Genomic DNA, 21,454 nt, shown 5'->3' on the forward strand with positions numbered 1-21,454 from the left:
TACAATGATGATCAAAAAAATATAATAGTAGGCTTTCATATAAAAATACAGGTTCATCTGGAGCTAGCTGGTGTATTGATGTAATAATATGAAAGCACTGTCTTTGCGCCCCCTTAAACGCTTTTACAAATACAAGTCAACATTCACCTATAAAGAGGCAGAGGCTGCCATACAAGGTGCCCCTTCCATTTAGAGACAAAGTACTTACAATGAACAAGATTTCACAGTTTAACCACAATAAGGCAACACTTCAAACACAATTCAACACTGCAACTCTTAGGTTATGTGATTAACTGTGGGTTTCTTGTTCCTTAAAAAGTACTCTCAACATGAGCTCTACTTGATCTGTACAGAGTCAGCTTTCTGAGAAAAACTCATGTTGTCTAGTGTTCTTAATAGGCATTGACATGAACATGTGAACCTGTGACCTGTGAACTTATTGATATCTGGTGACATGTAAACTGAGGATTTAACATTTATAACAACAAAGGATCATGGCTTTGGTTTGTACTGAAACGTCTCAATCTGGACAAACATGTAATTTATTGTTGAATCGTGTATTCAATAATATGCTATGCTTTTCCAAAGAACAATTCTTCATAACTTTAAAGATAAACAATGAAACCAATTAGAGAACCATGGTTTCAGATGTATTCACAGAAACGTGCATGGGAAAAGATAAAACCACTGAGACAGTTGTGTGTGCATATTGTTGTTTTTGCAAAAGAAAAAAGTAGGCTACTGATATAAAGAAAAACGGACTTATATATCTGATATCTGATATATCACTTTTCCTCATCCATTACACAGGCACATTTGGACCACGTGTATATATATATCTTCAATAATTATAATTTGTGGTATCGGGCTAGCTAAATCAGCTTTGATTGATTGCTTCATAACATATCAAGCTATACATCCTTGTCTTGTGTGTTCCCTTTCAGGCAATTAGCACAATTGATATGATTAATCGTCAATTTTAGTGCATTCAAAAAAATTATATAATGTTCTCCTCGGTTATACACACAATTTGTAGTTATACCGGATGAATTAGTCATGCCAGCGACATACCTACGCGGGTGACGTCAAAATCTGCGGAATAACATTACATTCCCATGAAAAGGTGGTGACTGCCGGTAAACCGCCCACAGAGGATGACCCATGAGGAGTTCACAAGCCCATTTTTTAGCTGGTGAATTCAAGACTTAAATTGTAAGTTGTACTTGGAGCCCTTTCAATGTCCACTTAATGAAAAATAAACCAATATGTCCAGACGAAATATTATTTTATATTGTGGCTATTCATTCATATTAGCAATCAAGGGACAAAACGGCAGAGTGGATGAACAAAACAATGACAGTAACCTTAAATAACGCCTTAAAGTAATAATGAATTCGCCATATTGAGTTGTTTTGAGTCCTTTCTTCATGATGTAAATTATCGTAGTTTGGTCACTTGATTTGAATTCCGTTTGTAAGCTACCTTGTTTATCGAAAAAGCGGGTTACCATGGTAAATACAGTGTGTTGTTGCTTCACTCGTGTTTTCGACGGCACCTGAAGGCAGCACAGCTATGCGTTACTTCTCTGGTCTGTAGAAGTAGCCTCTCCAACAAAAGTTTAGTTTAGTGAGTACAACTTTAATTAATCGTTTCTACTGTAATGCATCGACTCGTTTAGTATAGAAAGACGTACATTTGAGGGCTCCGTGTTGTTCCCCTCAGTTCCTTTCTATTGTAAATAGGAGATAAACTTCCAGCTCAAATCTGGGATACTGGGAGCCGATGGAGCGCAGTTTGTATGGATACAGATGAGGCACGATGCTAGGCTAACTAACTAGCTACTAAGGTAAGAGCAAAAAAGCGATGAAGTTAGACGTTTTTTTGTACATTCTTTGCATGCATGTACGAAATGCATTATTTGTCAAGGCTAACGAACTAATTGTTTCTTTGAAAAGTAACAATGTATGTGAGTAAAATGTTTGAGAAATGCTCACAACTAAAGCGTCGTTGTAAACTTTTGAGAAACTCTCTGCAGCTGAGGCCCTGCAGCTTTTTGAAGGTGAGTTAGCAGATGGAAAAACAACATATCTTTATTTATTTATCCTTTCTACATATCGTTTCCTATAACGTTACCTGACCTAATTTAAACCCTTAAGATGTCCAGACTTAACTCAAGCTTATTTGTACAATTTGACGTTATTGTGTAAATCTTCCTCCATTTATACTGTGTTGTGTTCAGATTGTCTTTACATATTTATTATGTCATTATTATTATTATTATTATTTTCCCAGTAGTTTTAGCTCGAATATGAAAGTAAATCTCTCAAACATTATTGTAATTTATAGTTATGCAATTTTGTGAGTTAATTTATATAATTGAATACATTCTTCTTAGTATAAGCCTGTATTGTATGGACAGTCAGTCCCAGGTATTTTATGAATGTGACAATTCTGTGTAAAAGAGAACCAACATGACACCATAAACCTGACTTCACTGACCAGCAGAGAAGTTATGCAACATCCTCTTTTAACAGAAACTCACATCATTTTAAAGAATAAATGTCTGGGAGGAACAATGAAAATTATTGCTAGGGTATAAATGGAAATGTAATCATATATTTTTGGTGTAAGGTGTTCTTTTTTTCATCTTTTGAGCAGTCCCATTTGTTAGTGTTGTGATTTCTGTGCATTGAAACATTTCTGCTGCCTACACATTCCTGAGCATTGGCCCGGCGCGAGAGGACAAAGTGGCTTAACCCCTAGAACCTCAGTGACCTGCCGGTGGGACAGTCATTACAAACTCTAGCTGTGCTGCCAAACTTTGTAAAAAAAATAATTATTTTTTAGCATCTGAAGCACATTTAGTTTCATAATAAACCGAATAGGTCAGATAAAATATAGAGGAAAGTAGCATCACAAGTTATCTAGAATATGTTAATTAAATGTAACACAGCCATAGTAAACATATTGGCTTTTGGGTTATAATATTTCACTTTGTGTAAACATCATTGTGCTTCAACAAAGAGCTTGAACTGGCTGATATGGAAAATGTAAACAGTATAAATTCACGGTTAAGTACTAAATATAATAGCCACTTAATGGGAGCTTTATGTATAAATGTCTCTGTGTCATGCTTTTGATGTGTTTAGGCTTGTTCACTCGCACAGTGTAGGGCTTGGCCAACATTTAGAATAGACTTTGATTTGCATTGTGGTGAACAAACTTCTAATTCAGCTATCCACAAAAGGCACACCCTATCTGCAGGCTTCCTCATTTGAGATACGCGTGGTATTTGTTCACATCTTTATTACAGTCAATTAGAGCCTTCAGGCAACATAAAACTTGAAGCTGGCTGCAGGCAGGAAGAGGCAGGAGGGAACCCAGCAGCTCTAAGAGTAACTTTGTTTGCCTTTTTTCAAGTTTAAAGGTTTGTGGTGATTTTATGACACTACCTTGATTTGAGCTTCATTACAACAAGATGACCTTTTTGCACCTGGGGGAATAGCGAAACTGCAATATATTGAGGGGAAAATGGGAAATCCCTGGCAGCTGATGGCTCCACACACTGGCAACGGTGGTCTAGCCGTACTCTTATAAAAGGACTCAAAAATATTTAAAGAATTTGTTTGGCCAGCTGCTGTGTTGCCTACACAAAGCTCTCTCTCTGTGTCTCTTGGGTATCCCTGGTTTATATAAACTACCCATGACATCCACCAACTGGCAACTTCTTCACAGGACGAGTGTCTGTGATGTACAGCAGTGTGACGGGAGTTGTTAACTCGTCTTCACATCCAGCATGATGGACTTAACTGCACAGCTGTTGTTAATGCATTATTTAAAGAAGATAAATTGTGATACAGCTAAATTCCTTACAACTCTTAAGTGTCACTTTTAGGAATGGGAAGATATGATCACTTAGTGTCACAATAATTCTAGTCAAAAAATTGCAATTCAGGATATTATCCCTAAAATTAAACATATTGGAATCCCTTTAGATTACATTTTGTAAAGAAAATAATATTTATAACAACGATACAACACCTATAGTTGCTTTAGTGAACTTCCTTTAAAAAAAAAGTTCCCTGCATAAATAAACAATGATACCCAATGTTGCGTTTTTTTATCTATGTTGTGAGTCGTTTTTTTAATATGTATTTGAAACAAGGCTTTTTTTCACATCTCTACAACAATAGTGGATATTGTTGACTATCCAGATAAAGATAATTCACCATGATATACTTATTGTGAGTGTTTTACATTGGGAGACACAATAACATCCATTTTTCATGCCTTCCTTATTTACAATGCAAATCTGCTGCCAGAAGTGTTGCTATAACCTCTTATCTGTAGTTTCCCATGAACAGAGGAGATTGTTTTTGTTCTCTATGACATCACTTCCTTTATATCTGATTTTAGGTTATCAAACTGCTTGGTATGCTGCCTGTTTACACAAGACGCTTCTGCTGTTCTTTCATTATATTAACCATACAGGCGCTGGTAGTTTGTAGCAATTATACTTTCATGATCGTTGAACCAAGAAATGCACTGGGCAGGACATTAACAGTTGAAGATTAACATTTTCAATAATAATCTATAGGCCAACGTTCGTAACAAAGAAGGTGGGTTTAACCAGGCGCAGTTATTGGTATTAAAGTTATTTACGAGTTAAAGTTGTATTATCAACATACAGAGTCATTTTAATTCCATGAAAGAACATTTAAAAAAAATGCTGTCGATTATAGTTTTATTAGATCAGACTTCAAAATCAGAACTGGTGATCAACTGCATTCAGTTAATCTCTCATTTTCACCTTCTCTTGATGGAGAAACTATAGAATGGTTTCACTGTTCATTTTTGTAATTCAATTTCATTTAATATACATAAATCCAACCTGGCCGATCTAGAGTCAAAGCTTTCTAGAACAAATATTTTCAAATATTTAGTTATAAGCTGCTGGTGCCTACACAAATGTTGTCAACTTGTCATTGATCTGTGATAGGCCAGTCTAATATTTCACTACATTGTCAAAGCAAACGTGAAGGCATGTGTGAATTCCCCCTGCTTGAGTTCACACTATGAAACCTAAATGTAGAAGTTACCAAACCAAATATCTTCTGCTTTCCCCGGTGCCATGTAATTTGAGAACTGATTCTTCAGTGTCTGGGAATTGCTGGACCTTTTCTCAGCGGGTCTGAGCACCAACATTCCTGGAAAGCCAAAATGAATATTGAGATTCATATGAATGTCAGCCATGCAGAAAGCGAGCAGGTGTCTCTATAAATCATGCGGACTAACCCACCACCATGTGTTTCTCTCTTTTTTAAGTGACGGCAAAAATGTCAGGCCACAAAAGGGCTTCTGTATTGGTAGCCCGGAAGTAAGAAGATGAGTGGTGAAGGTTTGAAAGCTAGTTCATTTGTAAGTTCATAATTTGTTATCCATTTTTACTGACTCCTTTAAACTTCCAGGAGATGGCAGTAGAAATGCACTGACCAGATATTGTTTGTACATGCAGAGCTGAACTGTAACAGTTTATTCTGAATAAAAGAGACGAGGTCAAGAGTCATCAACAGTTAATTATCAAGTCATAAAGCCACTTTTTGCCGGTGATGAAAGCGTGATATCTGGCTTTAGACACATGCATGTTGTCCAACAAACCTGAACCCAGAGATTAACGGAGGTAAAACAGCTAAACAAGCCCTTTGACAGCATGTGTTTACGAACATCATGAGGATAAACTGACTAAGGCTGCAAACCTATGAATATTTGTATTAATTAATCTGTCAAATACAAAATGCTTGGAAGGTGAAGTTTACAACCAAATGTTCTATCATCCATCATAAAGAGAAGCTGAAACCAGCTAGTGTTTTGTCATTTTTGCTGAAAAATCACAAAAGTTGTTCTTTTGTTGAAAATCAACTAATTCATTCATTGACAAATCACTTCAGCTCTTAAACTGATGCTATACTTAAGTGCTTGTTGAGTGTTGTTGGTAGATTTATTTTATCTTGAGCCCTTTGATGTCCCGTCTACTTTTGTATAGTAATGGTGCTTTTGTACTGGGACACATGTCAGGTTGCACCACCTTCATTAGACGCTGATAAGAGGGTAAAGCAAAGTGTAATTTCTATTTATCTCTGTCATTGTTCTTGACACAGTTTCAAGCTGAGACGGGAGCACTGACTAAGTTATATGATACTGACTCAAGTGTTCAGCCCTCTGTATGTGGCCACTCCTCTTCAGCAGGCAGCGCTTTCTTACTGGGCGAGTCTCTCATTCCTGACCGGACTCCACTCAGCTCAGGTTTTCTGCATTTCCATTCAAGTCGGGAATACTGAGGGAAGGTTTTCACTCTTTGGATTTTGACAGTTTTTTAAAAGTTTTTCATAAAGTAAGTGGATTTTTAATATGTTGTCCAGTTTTCCTGTACTGAATTCATCTATTGTCCTCTTGGGGCTGTTATTTGGATTAATGTGACATAGCTGTTCTTCTCCTCCTAACTATTGTGGAGTTGATATTTCTATATGTGATATTGATGCCATCAGTATGTTGTAATTGTTTTTTCTTTAAAACGTACACTGACACTTGACTTAAAATAATGAGGAACATTGCCTTTAGCTAGAGTTTTGTAGTTCAGTACGACACTGCATATCTACAGAGCATCAAGGTGTTTCAGGGAATTTCTTTAGTTGGCACACCTTAACTAGTGATATGGAATCTGAAAATGTAAAACATTTAAAAACCGATGACTGGACGTCCCCAGATTTGAACTTCCTTTTGTCTTTTATTGGAAACTATTACTTAATTGATCGGTACATTCAATCTCCTTCATGACTGAAAAACCCTTAAAGGTATCTTGATAATTGAAATCAAGCAAAAATGTCTATCGTCAGATTTTGGACTGTAGGTGAGAACAAAATCTACCATGGGGAAAAAGATCAGTAGTTTCATCCCTTGTGGGTTTATTTCTCTATTTGTTTTTTCGGGTTTCAAACTGCTGCAAATAGTTATGTATATATTCATTGTTTGCAATCTTGTATATTGTAGAGAACATTTCGGCTAAAATTAGCATGTTTAGATCTATGTTTGAAACAGCGCTGTTTTAAGCTGTTCCACCTTAATTCAGCAAACACAGCAGCCAATTGTTGGTTCTTTGGAGGAGCGAAGACTAGTCACAGTCATGTGAGCTGTTTAGAGGCTGTCTCATGTTTATGTCATGTATAGGATTATAAGGGGATATATATTCTATGGATTGCTGAACGTCACCTTGAGAATGGACATAAAATATATTAGAAATAACTCTTGCATGTTGTCATGACTTCACCATATCTATTCCTTCCACAACTCAATGCCTGCTGGGAAGCTTACCCCCCCCCCCCCCAAGCTGTGACAAACCTCCCCTGTGTGTTGGTATGCACCCACCATATATTTTCTTAGTTAATAATCAAACCCACAAGTTTCATAGGTTTTTTTTTTTTTACACCAGCCGAATTTATGGCTCATAAGTCCTGAGTCTTATCTAAGGGAGTGAGATAATGGTGACTATATGACATCACAGACTAACAAACAGGCAGTCGCACGAAACTGCCTAAACTTGGCAACATGCGTGTGTACTCATGCTGTGGGAGACTATGACTACACCTGACTGTATAGGGTCAGAAGGCCCGTCACACCTGAATCACTCAATCAACAGGTCATAGTATTAAGTAATGAGTCTTTGGAAAGCCTCTGTTAAGGCTGTTTGGCTTAGACATGGGTTTACATTTTGACTCATCTAGTGCTTGTAGCCTAATCGCTTGTAGTCATTTTATTTTATATAATCAGTTGTATTTTCCCCTTATATGGTCTCCCAGAGGTTTGGCTTAAACACTGCACTGATTTTTTGGCTGAATTGTCACAGTCTGAATGTGTTCTGATTTTGTCTTTTGATTTTTACAAAAGACAATAAAACCAGAAATACAATGTGAAATATTACACGTTGTTTGTTCAGTCAAATTTCAGATTTTCCGTTCTAATGTTTGAACACTGACACAAATTATCCCTATTTTCTATTAAATGTAAGTTACACGAGGTGACGTCATCTGCACTGCTAGCCATCATAGGCAAATCAAAGCCTACCAGCTGCTCCCTCGACCCCATACCCACCCCGCTGCTAAAAACCTGTTCGCCAACCCTGGTTAATTTCCTGACAACACTCATCAACAAGTCACTACAGACTGGTGAGGTGCCTGTCCATTTCAAAACAGCAGTTGTTACCCCACTTTTTAAAAAAACAAATATCGACCGAGAACTCCTCTCCAACTACAGACCTATCTCCAACCTCCCGTTCCTTGCCAAAGTACTTGAGAAGGTCGTGGCCGCACAGCTCCAGTCTCATCTGTCTGACAATGACATGTATGAGACCTTCCAATCAGGTTTCCGCCCTGCACACAGTACAGAAACAGCCCTAATAAAAGTAGCCAACGACCTACTGATGGCAGCCGACTCTGGGTCACCCAGCATCCTGGTCCTTCTTGACCTGAGTGCGGCTTTCGACACAGTGGACCATACCATCCTCCTCCACCGCCTCGAGACCTACACCAGGGTGACGGACACGGCTCTGAAGTGGTTCTCAAGCTACCTCACCAACCGGAAGTACCACGTGTCTCTGGGGGGTTCCAGGTCTGACGACACCGCAGTGACATGCGGGGTCCCACAGGGCTCAGTGCTGGGGCCGATCCTGTTTTTAATCTATCTATTACCTCTGGGTCATATCATCAGACAACATAACATCAACTTCCACTGCTATGCCGACGACACTCAGGTCTACATCAAAACACAACCCAATACCACCACTATCCAAACACTAAACACCTGCCTGGAAGACATCCGCTCCTGGATGACCACCAACTACCTTCAGCTCAACAGCAGCAAGACGGAGGCAATCCTGATAGGCACCACCGACCAGCTTGCCAAGGCCGCCAACATCAGCCCCTCCCTTGATGGTCAGCTCATTCCTCTCTCCTCCGTTGTCACCAACCTCGGTGTGAGGTTTGACCCCACTCTGTATTTCCAAGCCCACATCAAACATATCACCAAGACCTCCTTCTTTCACCTGAAAAACATTTCCCGACTGAAGCCCTCACTCTCAACTGATGACATCAAAAAACTGGTTCATGCACTCGTCTTCTCGAGACTAGATTACTGCAATGCACTCCTCTCCGGTCTCCCAGCCAAATCCATCAACCGCTTGCAACTAGTCCAGAACAGCACAGCCAGAGTTCTCACCGGTACAAAAAGGTCAGCACACATAACCCCCATACTTGCAAAACTACACTGGCTCCCAGTCCACTACAGGATCCAGTTCAAGGTTCTGCTCCTCACGTACAGAGCCCTGAATGGACAAAGCCCAAAATACCTCTGTGACCTCATTCATACCCAGACATCTACCCGCTCTCTCCGCTCCAGCCACGCTCCTCTTCTCTACATCCCCCGCACACGTCTCCGAACAATGGGAGACCGAGCCTTCTGCTCATTCGCCCCGCGCCTCTGGAACTCCCTCCCAGATCAGCTGAGATCTGCCCCTTCCACCGAGGTCTTCAAAACCGGCCTTAAGACCCTCTTCTTTCGGCAGGCCTTCGAATAAACTTTGAGCACGGTACACCTGGAGTACTGCCATTTTTATCGCTATCTCCGACTTTTATTTTTGTACTCTATTTTATATTTTATTTTTTGATTTCTTATTATTATTACAATTATTTGTCTTTTATTATCTCAAAGCGTATCAGTATCCCTTGTTGTGAAGCACTTCGAGATTTGTCTTGGCAGATGAGAAGCGCTATATAAATTAAATATATATTATTACACCTAAAACCTTGAAAATTGTGATGGATGCTAAAGCTGAAATATTACTTCCCAGGAAATGGTGAGGGTCGACATTACCCAGTGAAGAATAGCAACAGTAAGTGGATCCACTGACATGGAGGGCAACGGAGAGATCAGTGACACTGACAGCGGCATCATCCTTCACTCAGGTAAAACATCTTGTCTTTTGTTTGTTGTAATTGGGAATCACACATTAACAAAAAAGTCTAAATCACAAACATCTTTTCAGTAAATGAACGAATACACGTTATGCGTTTTTTAGAATATTCAATCGTGAAAGGTATACTCTGTCAAAATGGTGAAAGACTTGATTGATTTAAATTACAAATTGATTTATAAAGCAAAGAATCAATCTCTTTCAGCCAGAAGACCCTTTGCTAGAGGCAAACAAAGGTAGAAACTAAGACACACCTTAGTTCAGCCCTTGGTAATCTTATCGCTGCACCTGCTTTTAAATGACCTAAAGATACATGAAAAATGTCAAATAACTTTCATGCTGATAGCTTTCTGCCAAGAAACACTTTACGGCCGTCCACACAGCGGCGTGCGTTGACGCTTGCCAGCGGGCGTGTCTGACACTCGACCAACAACCAATCACATGAATCTCCCGCCCCTGAAACACAAGCAGCGGTTTGATTGGCTAGAGCTTGTACTGGCATATGATTCGATTGGCTGACGCTTCTGCCGAGGTGTCAAAAGTTGAACATTGCTCAACTTTGTCGCTTCTCACGATGCAGTTCGGCTAAAAGTGACGTCACCCCATTCAAAGTGAATGGGCAGAAGCGTTGGAAGCTTCAACACACGCCGCTGTGTGGACGGGCCGTTACTTCAAACTTGTTATGCTCTACTTCCCTGCTGTTAAATTGAGACTCGTTAGTAACATAAATATTCTCCCGACACACCAGGTCGCCTTTTTTATTGCTAGGTCATTATTGGATACGTCACTCTTGTGCTTCACCAAATATTAAGCAACATGACATCCTTTCAGAGAATAACACATAGCAGATTTCAAGGAGTTAACAATAACGCTATGGTTTTCTTGGTAGAAGACTCACTTTTGAATTCAATCAAATTTAATAAATATTCTTAAATCAACTCCACACTTTAGCAAACAGCAGATGTGTATTTGGGGTAATTCCAGCAAGTGTAAAAACAAGTGCGTCTGTGTTGTTCAAGAAAACAAGTTGTCATGTGAAAACTCGAGCAGGCTCTAAAACGCATGCGGTACATTGTGAGTTTATATCAGATTAGTGTCTGCACAACAAGCACCGTAAGTGATCCACATTAAACTTCAAATAAAAAAATTGCCCTGTTACATTGTCTATATATATATATATATATATATATATATATATATATATATGGATCATTTATTTGAAAAAAAATCATATTTTTGGAAAACCTGAAGCTTAGATTGCCCACTGCAACTTGAGCTAATGTAGCCTGAAGTGAAGAGCAGGTTACAGAAGTTTCATTCTTCACCCAACTGAAGCTGCCTCAAATCAGATTTCACGCAACTCCCTCATTTATTTCAAGCAAAAATTCTCTAGCTCCAGCTTCTCAATCATGAGACATTTTCAGTTGTTGTTTTATTCTCATTAAATTGAATATCTTTGCGTTTTGGAAAGTTACAGGACAAATCGATTTAACAGGTGCAGCTCAAGGTGTTGCTCTTTGTATTTCCAAAGTTAAATCGTATTTTTAGGTTGCAGCAGTCAATAAGGAAGTCATCCAAATAGTTCCCTCAGTCTTATAAGGTAACAATAACAAAGAATTAACAGCAAACTTTGACAGTCTTATTTTTGCTACGCCCAGCAGTGTCTACCGATTAGTAATGGCCTTTCTGACATTCCTTGCGGCTTAATTGAGCCACGTGATGTCTACCCTATACAATGAAAAAGGGTCAACCTACGAAGAATGGGGGGATTGTCACTCTAGGAAGAGAAATTATTTGCCCTATTGTAGTGCTGTCACTTCTTTCCTGTCGCAGCTCTGATGTTTGTCAGTACCTGCAGGGATCCTGTTAATAATCTCTGTAGGTATGCAGCACTCAATGCCTTTGGCCCGAAGCCACTCCCACAGCCCTGAAACTAATCTTAATGTCATTAGTCACCGAGGCTACAGACAACACCAGTCGAACACTCAGACGTTGTTTATAATTACAAAGATCCAACCAGCCATTCTACATGCCAATAAAGAAAACAACGATAATAACAAAATGTACGTTGTGTTGAATGAAACCACGGTGTCATCTGTGGCATCCAGATTTAATTTGAAGCTGTAAAATAACATTGATGGTAGCATACTACAAGCAGGCCAGAATACTTACAAGGCAACAGAAAAACAAGTCAAGTATATAAATGCATTCAAATAGAACAGGCTATTATGAACATGAAAGACATGGAATATTGGAAATTAAATCAACATTTGATGACTTAATCTTTTAACTTTTAAGGAATTGTATTGCTATACATGACAAATAAAATGAAACAGACGGCTGATACATTAACAAATGCTGTTGTATCTGAGATATCACTCAGCTCGTGATTTTTATATAGATTTATTATGTTCCTTTTCCCCTGCACATTTCTTCCTTTAATTTCATTGTGGCTAAAAACACTAATTTGTTCTCACACATTTTGTGTTTTGGCTTTGCTTTGTATTGCATAACAAATGTGTCATGGCGTTTTAATCCGTTTCTACATTCAATAGCCACTTTTCTCTATCGGGTTGTTGGTTATGACGCGCCTCTCTTTGCTTCCAAACAAACTTTGCGGAGATCGTTGTAGCGTTGAATCACATCAGATTTATTCTTTGATCAAGGCGGCATACAAACATGAAGAAAAACGTCCTCACTTCAAAGTTAACTAAAAGTTCTCCGTATCAAAAATATAACAAAAAGAACATGGTCAAAAGACTATACCGCTTCCCGTCCAATCACACACTGAGCTGTGTTCCATTGTCATGCCATATATAGGCATATAGACACGCACATCATACCTTGACAGCACACATTTGACAGCAAATAAGTAAGACGTTAATTAACATCTTTTAAAGCGTAGTGTGACTCACAAAAATAAATAGTTAAAAGTTTATTCTAAATCCTTATATTATTAAGCCAAACATTCAAACCAAAATGATGAAAGGAAAATGGCTCTAACAAAATGTGTAACAGTCTCATTATCTGAGATATATAAAAGCGCTTCCTTCATTTCACAGGCTCTGACAGCCCAATGACACACATGAAGGATGTGACCACACATACACGAGCCATGAAGCTCAAACACCAGGCTCTCCAAGAACGACTGGAGATCTGCCTACTGGAGCTGAAGAAAGTCTGCATCCGAGAAGCTGTAAGTACAAGTTATCTGCAAATGAACTGGGGGTGGGGGAGAGATATTTTATACAGCTTATACTGTATATCTGAATAACTCAACGGGATTGGAAGAAACTGGTCAAATCTTTTATTCTATTGGAGAAAACAGATTGCTATAATATTGTGAGTATATTGTACTGTGGGGCCTCTGGTGATTCCTACCCCTAACATCAGAAGGTTTAAACTGTTTCAAAACGAATGAGGCTGCAGAAAGAACTATGTTAAAAACATGTCGCAGAATAAATGTCTCGTATAACCCTGAACTTCTAAGCTCATTCAATTTGGTTTAAAAAGATTTCTAGTACAGCTAAACTAATTCAAATTCAAGACAATTGTTACGTAATGAGGCAAGCAGTCCTTTTAATGAAGGATTTAGTAGGTGGGGTAGTTTTAGTACAGGATGTTAGATGACGCATTTTATTGCAGGTGAACAAAGTAACCTGCAAGAGAGGACATTTCTGAGATGTGTTCAGCCATGTCCCCACTAATGTGGATCTATTAGAAATGCTGTTTGGGTCAGAAAGTTGTGTGTCCACACTTCTGATGCTATAAGGTCTTGTTCTTTTCAAGCCAAAATGTTAGTGGTTTAAAAACACTGACTTTGATGTCCGACAATTTGATACATCTTTTAAATGTATCTGCCTCAGCTTCCCAATGTCACAGTCATGGTCTAATGAGAGGGAACACAAGGTCTTTTTATCCGTCCTCCTTAATGACATTATTAGTCTGGCTCTTACCACTGAGCAGAATGCAAACATCATCCTTTTCCTTTCAGACAATGCCATGCGGCTGCAGTGAGATTTTTTTTAAATGTATCACAGCCTTTGAAGAGGTATTCTGGTGGTTAAGTTGGCCAAAGCTATTTCAATGTTCTCATGACAGCTTGGATTTAAATCCAGCATGAAATATTGCTCTCGTCACCTCTCCATTTTCAATATTTCTACTTCTCTTTCTGCATTGGAAAATATCCAAATAAGAATATCAATTGCCACATCCAGTCGTTTCGAAACGGGACACATATTCTTTTGAAAGTTTCTCTGCCATATGTCAGTGCTGTGGGGTAAAATCCCAGAACAGATCATTCTTTCCTGTTGACACTCGGGCTGGGCACTCCTGTCGGGACATGCTCAGGTAAACTAATGGGAGCCATGATGCCTCTCCCTTCTTTTAGTGACAAAAGAACAGGCTTACGTGTTTGTCTGTCTGCAAAGGTGGCTGGTTAGGAGTGACTCAAAGTAACCATTTCTGTGACTCTTCGTTAATGAAATCAGTAATGGTGCGATGTCGTGCTCTGTGGTTGGTTGGGCACAGACACTCGATACAGTGAGAAAGTGAGACCTGAAGAATGTCTTGTGAAAGGAAATCTCTGCAAATGCAGAGATGAATTGTGCAACAGATTCCTTGAAACTATATGTGCCTCAACATGTAAAGAGAACTGAATGTGATACATTGTTTCAAAAGTGCCAAAGACATGGTTCAATGGACTCTCAAGAGATGGTTTATCTTTATTTAAACAACTTAACCGAAAGGATAAAAAGCATTGATTGGCATCATTAAAAACACTTATTGATAATTATACTTTATTTGGACAACTCAACTGAAAGGATTTAATAACATTAAAAAAAATATGTCTTTATTTTGATAAACCAAGCCAGACGATCTGTCATCATTCAAGTTTTCGTTTTATTCAAATGCATCTTTGTGGACATTTGGATTTGTAATATTTTGTGTGGTTTAGGAGTTGACAGGCCGGCTGTCAGATGATTACCCTCTGCTGCCAGGAGAGAAGCCTCCGCAGATCCGCAGACGTATTGGAGCTGCGTTCAAATTTGATGAACAAAGCTTCCCTCGAGGAGCAGAGGTAAAATCAGCATTTATAAAACGCAATACTAAATAATGTCATTTCAAAGAATACGTAAACATCAAGGACATACAATGTTCAATTCACACTTGTTGTCTCTCTCTCGTCATTCCCTCATTTCACAGGAGTCAGAACTGAGTTTTGTTGATGCTGAGTTGGCGCTTCAGATGAAGATATACGAGGCAGCACGCAAGCTCTGCGAGGAGGTTCACCCGAGTAAGGCTGTTAAGAAGAGCCGCTTACAGCAGTGCAAGAGAGAAGAGAAAAAACTCAAACGTCTGCAAGAGACGGCCTTTCAGCTTCGCCTGGAGCACGGCCGTTCATCACCACTTCCTGCTTTTAATATTGCACAACACGGTGAGAACACAGACTAGAAGATAGTTTTCTGTCAAAATCCATTTCACTACACCTAAGCAGGAAGTTATTTGAATATGAATGATTTAAAGAGCTCTGGATTTTCATAGATTTGTAGAAATGTATTATGTTCACATGTGAATCAATGCATTTATTTCTGTTTTTCAGATCTGGGTACATCTGATGACAGCTCTCTGTCTGATTCTGTGGTGCAAGATGAAGGTAAGATTTACCTTTAGTGCTGCAACTAACAATTATTTTAACTTTTGATGAATCTTAGATCTTTTAGATTAATCAATCAGTTGTTTCCCTATTTTAGAATGTTTGAATATAGTAAAAAAAGAAGTCCATCCCGGTTTTTTAAAGTCCAAGAGGATGTTTTTTAATTTCTTGTTTTGTCCGTCCAAACCCCAGTCATCTTTAGTTTAGTATGAAATAAAACAGGGTAGCAGGAAATCTCTATATTTAGAAGTCTGAAAACAGCATTTTAAAATCTGTCAATGAGAATTAGAGCAAAACAAACTTTGTTGTGGTTTAAAAGCTGGTAGTCACTGCTTATCCATTACCTATAAAACATACAATTGTGAGTCCACTAAACATTTTCTCAAATACTGCGGTCCTCATGGTGCATCTTAATAAAATATGTTTTTCAAAGCATACATAAAGAATCTATGGAGGAAATATATTTGTATTAACACTTAATAGTTTTCTGCAGCTATAATACACTACATATATTCTTTGTTTCTACCTAGAAGTGACAAGTCAGTCATCACAGCTGTCTTCAGGACTCCCTGATCCAGGAGAGACAGACCCGCCCCGGCTTCCCTCTGTGTCCTCACAATCCTTCTCAAAAGGCTCCTACATGTCTCCATCTGCGGCTCCACAAAACCTGCCGCAGACTCCAAGCCAGTCTCCCCATCCCAGCCTCACGTCTACGCCCAGTTTCAGCTCAAGCCCTGCAAGTGACCTTCCTCCCATCCAACACTCCCCGTGGACAGAGTCTAGTCTGGACCAACCTTACCAGAAGAACAGGAAGTCGCGCTCCTCCAACAAGTCGAGGTAACACCAACCATCCATCATGACTCCATTCCTGTTTATCAACTTTTTAGAATTGGGGAAAGCAAAGTGTGGTTTGTTTTACTTGGTAAACTGTGTGAAATGCAGATTTTGTGGTTGCTAGTTGCAAGCTTGTGAGTGAGGCGACTTTGGTTGGATTCTTTGGAAACTCTAGGGAAAAACCGAAGTTGATGAAAATGAAAAAGAAACAAATCCTTGTGCATCAACTGAAGAAGTCTGTTTTACCTCAAACAGGGATGGGCTGATATAGGATTATATTGCTAATCCAGTAAACAAAAAACATTCACAATAAATTAATTGTGGTGAATTTCCATTATAGATATATTTGTGAATATGGGGCATAAAAAAGCTCCCTAGCTTTCTGTCATTGTCGTAAAGTTGAAAAATACAGTTTGTTTATTTATTAATACAGTGGAATCTTATAATGTATGATTGTGAACCTGATTTAAAAGCGACAGATTATTCACTCAAAAAGATGTGTACTACATTTGAAGCAATGAAAATATCTGTTTCTTTAGAAAAAGGTTGATGATTATCTGGATTAAAGATAATAACTTAAAGTGCAATTACAATGGCCTGAATAATCAGGATGTAAGTATTTCATTTCGCCCCACGCCTAACCTCAAGGCTATGAGGGCACCCTGATTGGTTACTCCCTTGTTGCTAGTGTTCGTTCATGAGCACAATATCCAGCAGCAAGAATACACTTGTCTTTTCTTTTCAACAATGCTGGGCAAAAGCTCATTTAGAAATTGAATATCTTGTGCAAACTCATTTGTTCTTTTATAGCAGAGTAAATGACAGTGGTTCATATATGAGCAACACTGCCATCTGCTTTTGCTCTGGTGCAAAAGCAGCCAAAGGGAGAAACTCATTTCTGTACATCCGGTTTCAAAATGACACATTGACAAAGAGGAAGAACCCTGGCTTTATTGTCCACTAGTAAATTCCTGTATTAAAAACTCCATATTATGATAATTGTATTCTTCTTTGTCAGGGTAATAGATAACTGTAGTCCTTCTACGGCTGAGGCAGAACAGCTGTAATACTACAAGACTCCACTTCATCCATTAGCTTTCTTTTCTTTATCTTTGGGATTTCTAATGTTGATGTCATTATGAAAAATATTTTTTGATAAACAAAGAAATGTAATATAATGTGTTTCTTGTGTGTTCAACAGTCCATTCAAAACGGAGTTGTTACCCCCGCTGGAGGCTGTTTTTGCTTCCCACCTGAAGCTGGGCCACAGCCAGTCCAACAGCATGCCCTCCACACCAGAGATGAGAGTCCACAGACAGCTCTCCCTCAGGTAGCCGCCCCCTCATTCACCTCCACAGTACTGTATGTCTGCAGCGCAACTATATTCAGTGCTGGCTGTAAACTAAAAACTAAAACGGTAAAATGACTGTAACTATAATAATTGTATTGACTCGGATAGAAGAAGTACTCTTCTTAATAAGTGTAAAAAAGTATCTGGTAAAAAAACTGCTCACGTATTGAGTAACTTAATTACATGCAATTTATTACATCAATTATACGATCAGGCTTGTTCCAACAGGTAATAACAAAGCTTGGACACCGTTTTTGGGTGTGTTTTTGTGTGGGCTGCTTTTGTCTCTTGCTGTTGGACATTCCCTGTTGGGCGTGTGAGTTTAGCTGGATGGTAAAAGTAGCAAGAAGTGTGTAGCCCAATGTTATAACGTAGAAGTAGAAACATGTTGTAACTTGTTACTAATTTACTTAAGTAAGGGTACAAAGTATTCTGCAAAAAACAACTACCTCTTAGAAGTAAAATAAAAATATAAATTAAAAAAAACGACTCGACTTATGCCCACTATCCACCACTGCCTAAGCTAAAGCTGTGATTTACTGCAAATGTTATTATTTACCTTGTTTTGCACATTACATTTATTATTATTTTAAACAGTGACTGTGAGATGTGCATTTTTGAAGAAAAAAAACGTTTTCCTGGGTAGCCATATTAATGCACTTGCTCCTTTCACAGAATACCCAACCCTGAGTCTCCATTTGAAAGGGAGCGAGGTCGCACAAGAAGTGCAAGGAGGCGACTGACAGAATTTGCAATAACTTTACCGGATGCTCCTCTTCCTGCTGTGAACTACGCAAACTACGTCAACTCTGAGGATAGCAACTCTGAACACTCGTTTTCATCTTACAACAGCTCACCGTGTCAGGAGCTGCCCTGTGATTCACCCAAACAGTATCAGTCTGCATTTGTGCACTCTGGTCCCGGGGGCAGCTGTGGCCCTCAAGGCTTCCAGAGCACTGGCTTTTACCATAACCCCCGGCAACAGTCCAGCCCCGGGTTTCCTAAAGCCTATTACACTGAAGAAACAGCCTACCGACCTGAACTGGACTTGGCACGGGGCTATTACACCCAGCAGGCTCCCTGTCCTCCCAACAGATATGAGTATTACTATAAAGACCCTGCTGTGCTCCACCAGAGAGCACAGAGGCCTCTACCTCCTGATATCAGACTCTCCCCCTCCCCGGCTCAGTGGGAGCATCCGCAGTACCGGTCCAATGGCCTTCCAAAACAAGTAGTGAACGAGCAGCTGACCTCGTGGCACCGCCGCAGTCAGCTGAAGTCCCCCAGGTCCTGCTCTCTGGACAGACAGGGGGCCGTCAGAGTTAAAAACATTTCTGCTCGGGAGACCGCCTTTCACCAAAACCAGAAGTACCATGAGCAGGTAAGCACTAAGCAGACAAAAATATTTTGACACACATCTTACAATCTGTCAACATAGAAACAGACATACTGAAACAAGTAGTATTAACCAAATAATGAATAATTTAATAAGTTCTTCATGACAGGAAATTGTTTTTATTCACCTAATCACTAAGATAAGAAATTCTGGCTTAAGAAGCATTTTGGTAAATGTGCCTGTTTGATCAGAAACCTGTGGGTGAACTCATGTTGTAAAATAACATGGTTTCAATAATTTACTTATATTGTTTCTATTTTTGTTGTTGCTAACTCAGGTTATCCAGAGAAGGGCTCTTCAGAGAGAGGAGACTCGCTGGGTGGTAGATGACGGTTCTCACTTTATGAGTCAAGTTTAAACCAAGGACACCTTGGACCGCAAACTGAGAGGCGACTGCATTTATTACCAAATAACCAAAGTGGAGTCTTAAGAAAATCCAGTCAAATTTACTTTTTAAGCCCCTAAAAAACGTGTGTTTTTTCATGATTCTTGTTTATCTTTCTGCCTGCATTAAGGCATAATAACGAATGCATCTTACACTACAATCTGATACAAAAATGATATGGCTACTAAAGTGACTGTAAAGATAACCCCGGTTGCTTGTTTTTGTCCACTCTATATGAATTCAATGCTTGTTAAATGTTACTGAGAGCTGTTTGAACCTGCCACAGTTCAAAACTCATATTTAAGTTTATCAAACAAGACCACAGAGTTTCTGCTTCTTTAAATACAGGGTTATTTTGATATGCGAATTGACTATGATATGACATAACGAAACGGAAATCGTCAGCCAATAGTTTGGAAGCTCTAACAGGGAAATGCCCATCACAGTTTAACATTGTTGTCAGATTGTGAAAAATGTATGTTTTTAAAAAGTAACATTTAACTAGTTACATTAAGGTCCCTGTTGAAGGTAATCTCACAAGAACTAACATCAATTAATCATGTACATGTCTATAACTACTTAGTTATACAACAGAGTGCTGCATTAGATGTTGCAATCTGTAGCAAAATTATGCAACTTCAATTGAGGAAGTGTTCAAGACAGAGAAGTTTACTTTTTGCTGTGTGGTAGATGGGGTGCTCAATTTCTAGCTGTTCGAATGAAATCAATGAATTGTAAAATAATGTAAATCAGTAACATGTCCTTTTTTAGCTACATTTTGTGTATAATGTTCCATGATTTTTTTTTCATCATGTTAATGAACTTGAGCTGCTTAAATTTAAGATCCCAGTTGTTTCTTCATAATCATGTACTTTTAGAGGGAAATGCGTCTTGTTTTTCTACTTATTGTGTCTGTGGGTCTGCCAGTTAACTTGAATTACTTATAGACTTAATAAAGTAGTTGAAACTAAATATTAATTTACTCACATGAGCTGAAAGGCAGCAAATTTAACAAAAACAGAGTCTTGATGTTTGGCAGCTATTAAAGTGTTCAAATCAAATTGAAATATCCCAAACTTTAACAGATCTTTGTCAGTGTGTTTAAGATCTGCTCTCAAACCACTGACAATGTGTGATTCACAATCATGTCTCACGATCAAACACGCTTTCAACGTTTCAAATGAAAGCAACCTTCTGCAAATTCAACTACAGCTTCACACTGACCGGTCCCTCATAGTGATCTATGTATGTGTTTATTTATTGTGATATGCACCATTTGACTTATGGAAAGTCAGACTTGAAATAGAAAAAGACATGGACCTGAGTTTGCAAAATACAGCAGCAGTAAAGACTGTTTTGAGATGTGTATATAGAAAAAAACAGAACACAATCATGTAACCTTGTGTGCCTCTTTTTTACTGTATTTTTTTTTAATTTATCAGTTAAAGTAGTTTAAGTGAACCTAATAATAATGTGTTACGTTGCTGATGATAAATCTGTGAAGTGTTTACCCTGTGGAAGAAAATAAAAAATAATGTTTGCATATAGTGTTGAGAATCATTTCCTCTTTTATCTTGCTTTTTCCAAAGTAGAAATATTGACATGTCATATTAGAAAAGCACAGGTGTAAATAAGGAAGATTATATTTTGTGCTAATATTCTTACTACTAAAAACCTTTTTCTTATATTATGAGTACTTTCTTAAGGAAGAGGACTTATGTAACCAGTCTGGGAGCCAGAATCGTTGTTGGTTGCAAGGGGCTCAAATACTTATTTCCAACAATTAAATGCAAATCAATTTATATCTCTTA

At 38.6% G+C, this 21,454-nt stretch overlaps 1 protein-coding gene across 3 annotated transcripts; it reads left to right on the forward strand.

The window, feature by feature from the left end:
- Nucleotides 1-1,554: 1,554 nt before the first annotated feature.
- Nucleotides 1,555-21,186, forward strand: inavab (innate immunity activator b). Of its 3 annotated transcripts, XM_034082114.1 has the most exons (11): nt 1,555-1,626; nt 1,743-1,846; nt 9,899-10,013; nt 13,084-13,217; nt 14,979-15,101; nt 15,227-15,458; nt 15,624-15,677; nt 16,208-16,514; nt 17,713-17,841; nt 18,538-19,243; nt 19,536-21,186. In XM_034082114.1, exons 3-11 carry the CDS (start codon nt 9,959-9,961, stop codon nt 19,614-19,616), a joined length of 1,821 nt encoding a protein of 606 aa, XP_033938005.1. In that variant the 5' UTR covers nt 1,555-1,626; nt 1,743-1,846; nt 9,899-9,958; the 3' UTR covers nt 19,617-21,186. The 3 variants fall into 3 exon arrangements, with proteins under 3 accessions (XP_033938005.1, XP_033938004.1, XP_033938006.1); XM_034082113.1 differs by having other exon boundaries at nt 1,561-1,846; XM_034082115.1 differs by lacking the exons at nt 1,555-1,626; nt 1,743-1,846 and adding an exon at nt 6,204-6,391.
- The last annotated feature ends 268 nt before the right edge of the window (nt 21,187-21,454 follow it).

The sequence above is a fragment of the Pseudochaenichthys georgianus genome, chromosome 5, assembly GCF_902827115.2.
Source record: "Pseudochaenichthys georgianus chromosome 5, fPseGeo1.2, whole genome shotgun sequence".
Lineage (NCBI taxonomy): Eukaryota > Metazoa > Chordata > Actinopteri > Perciformes > Channichthyidae > Pseudochaenichthys > Pseudochaenichthys georgianus.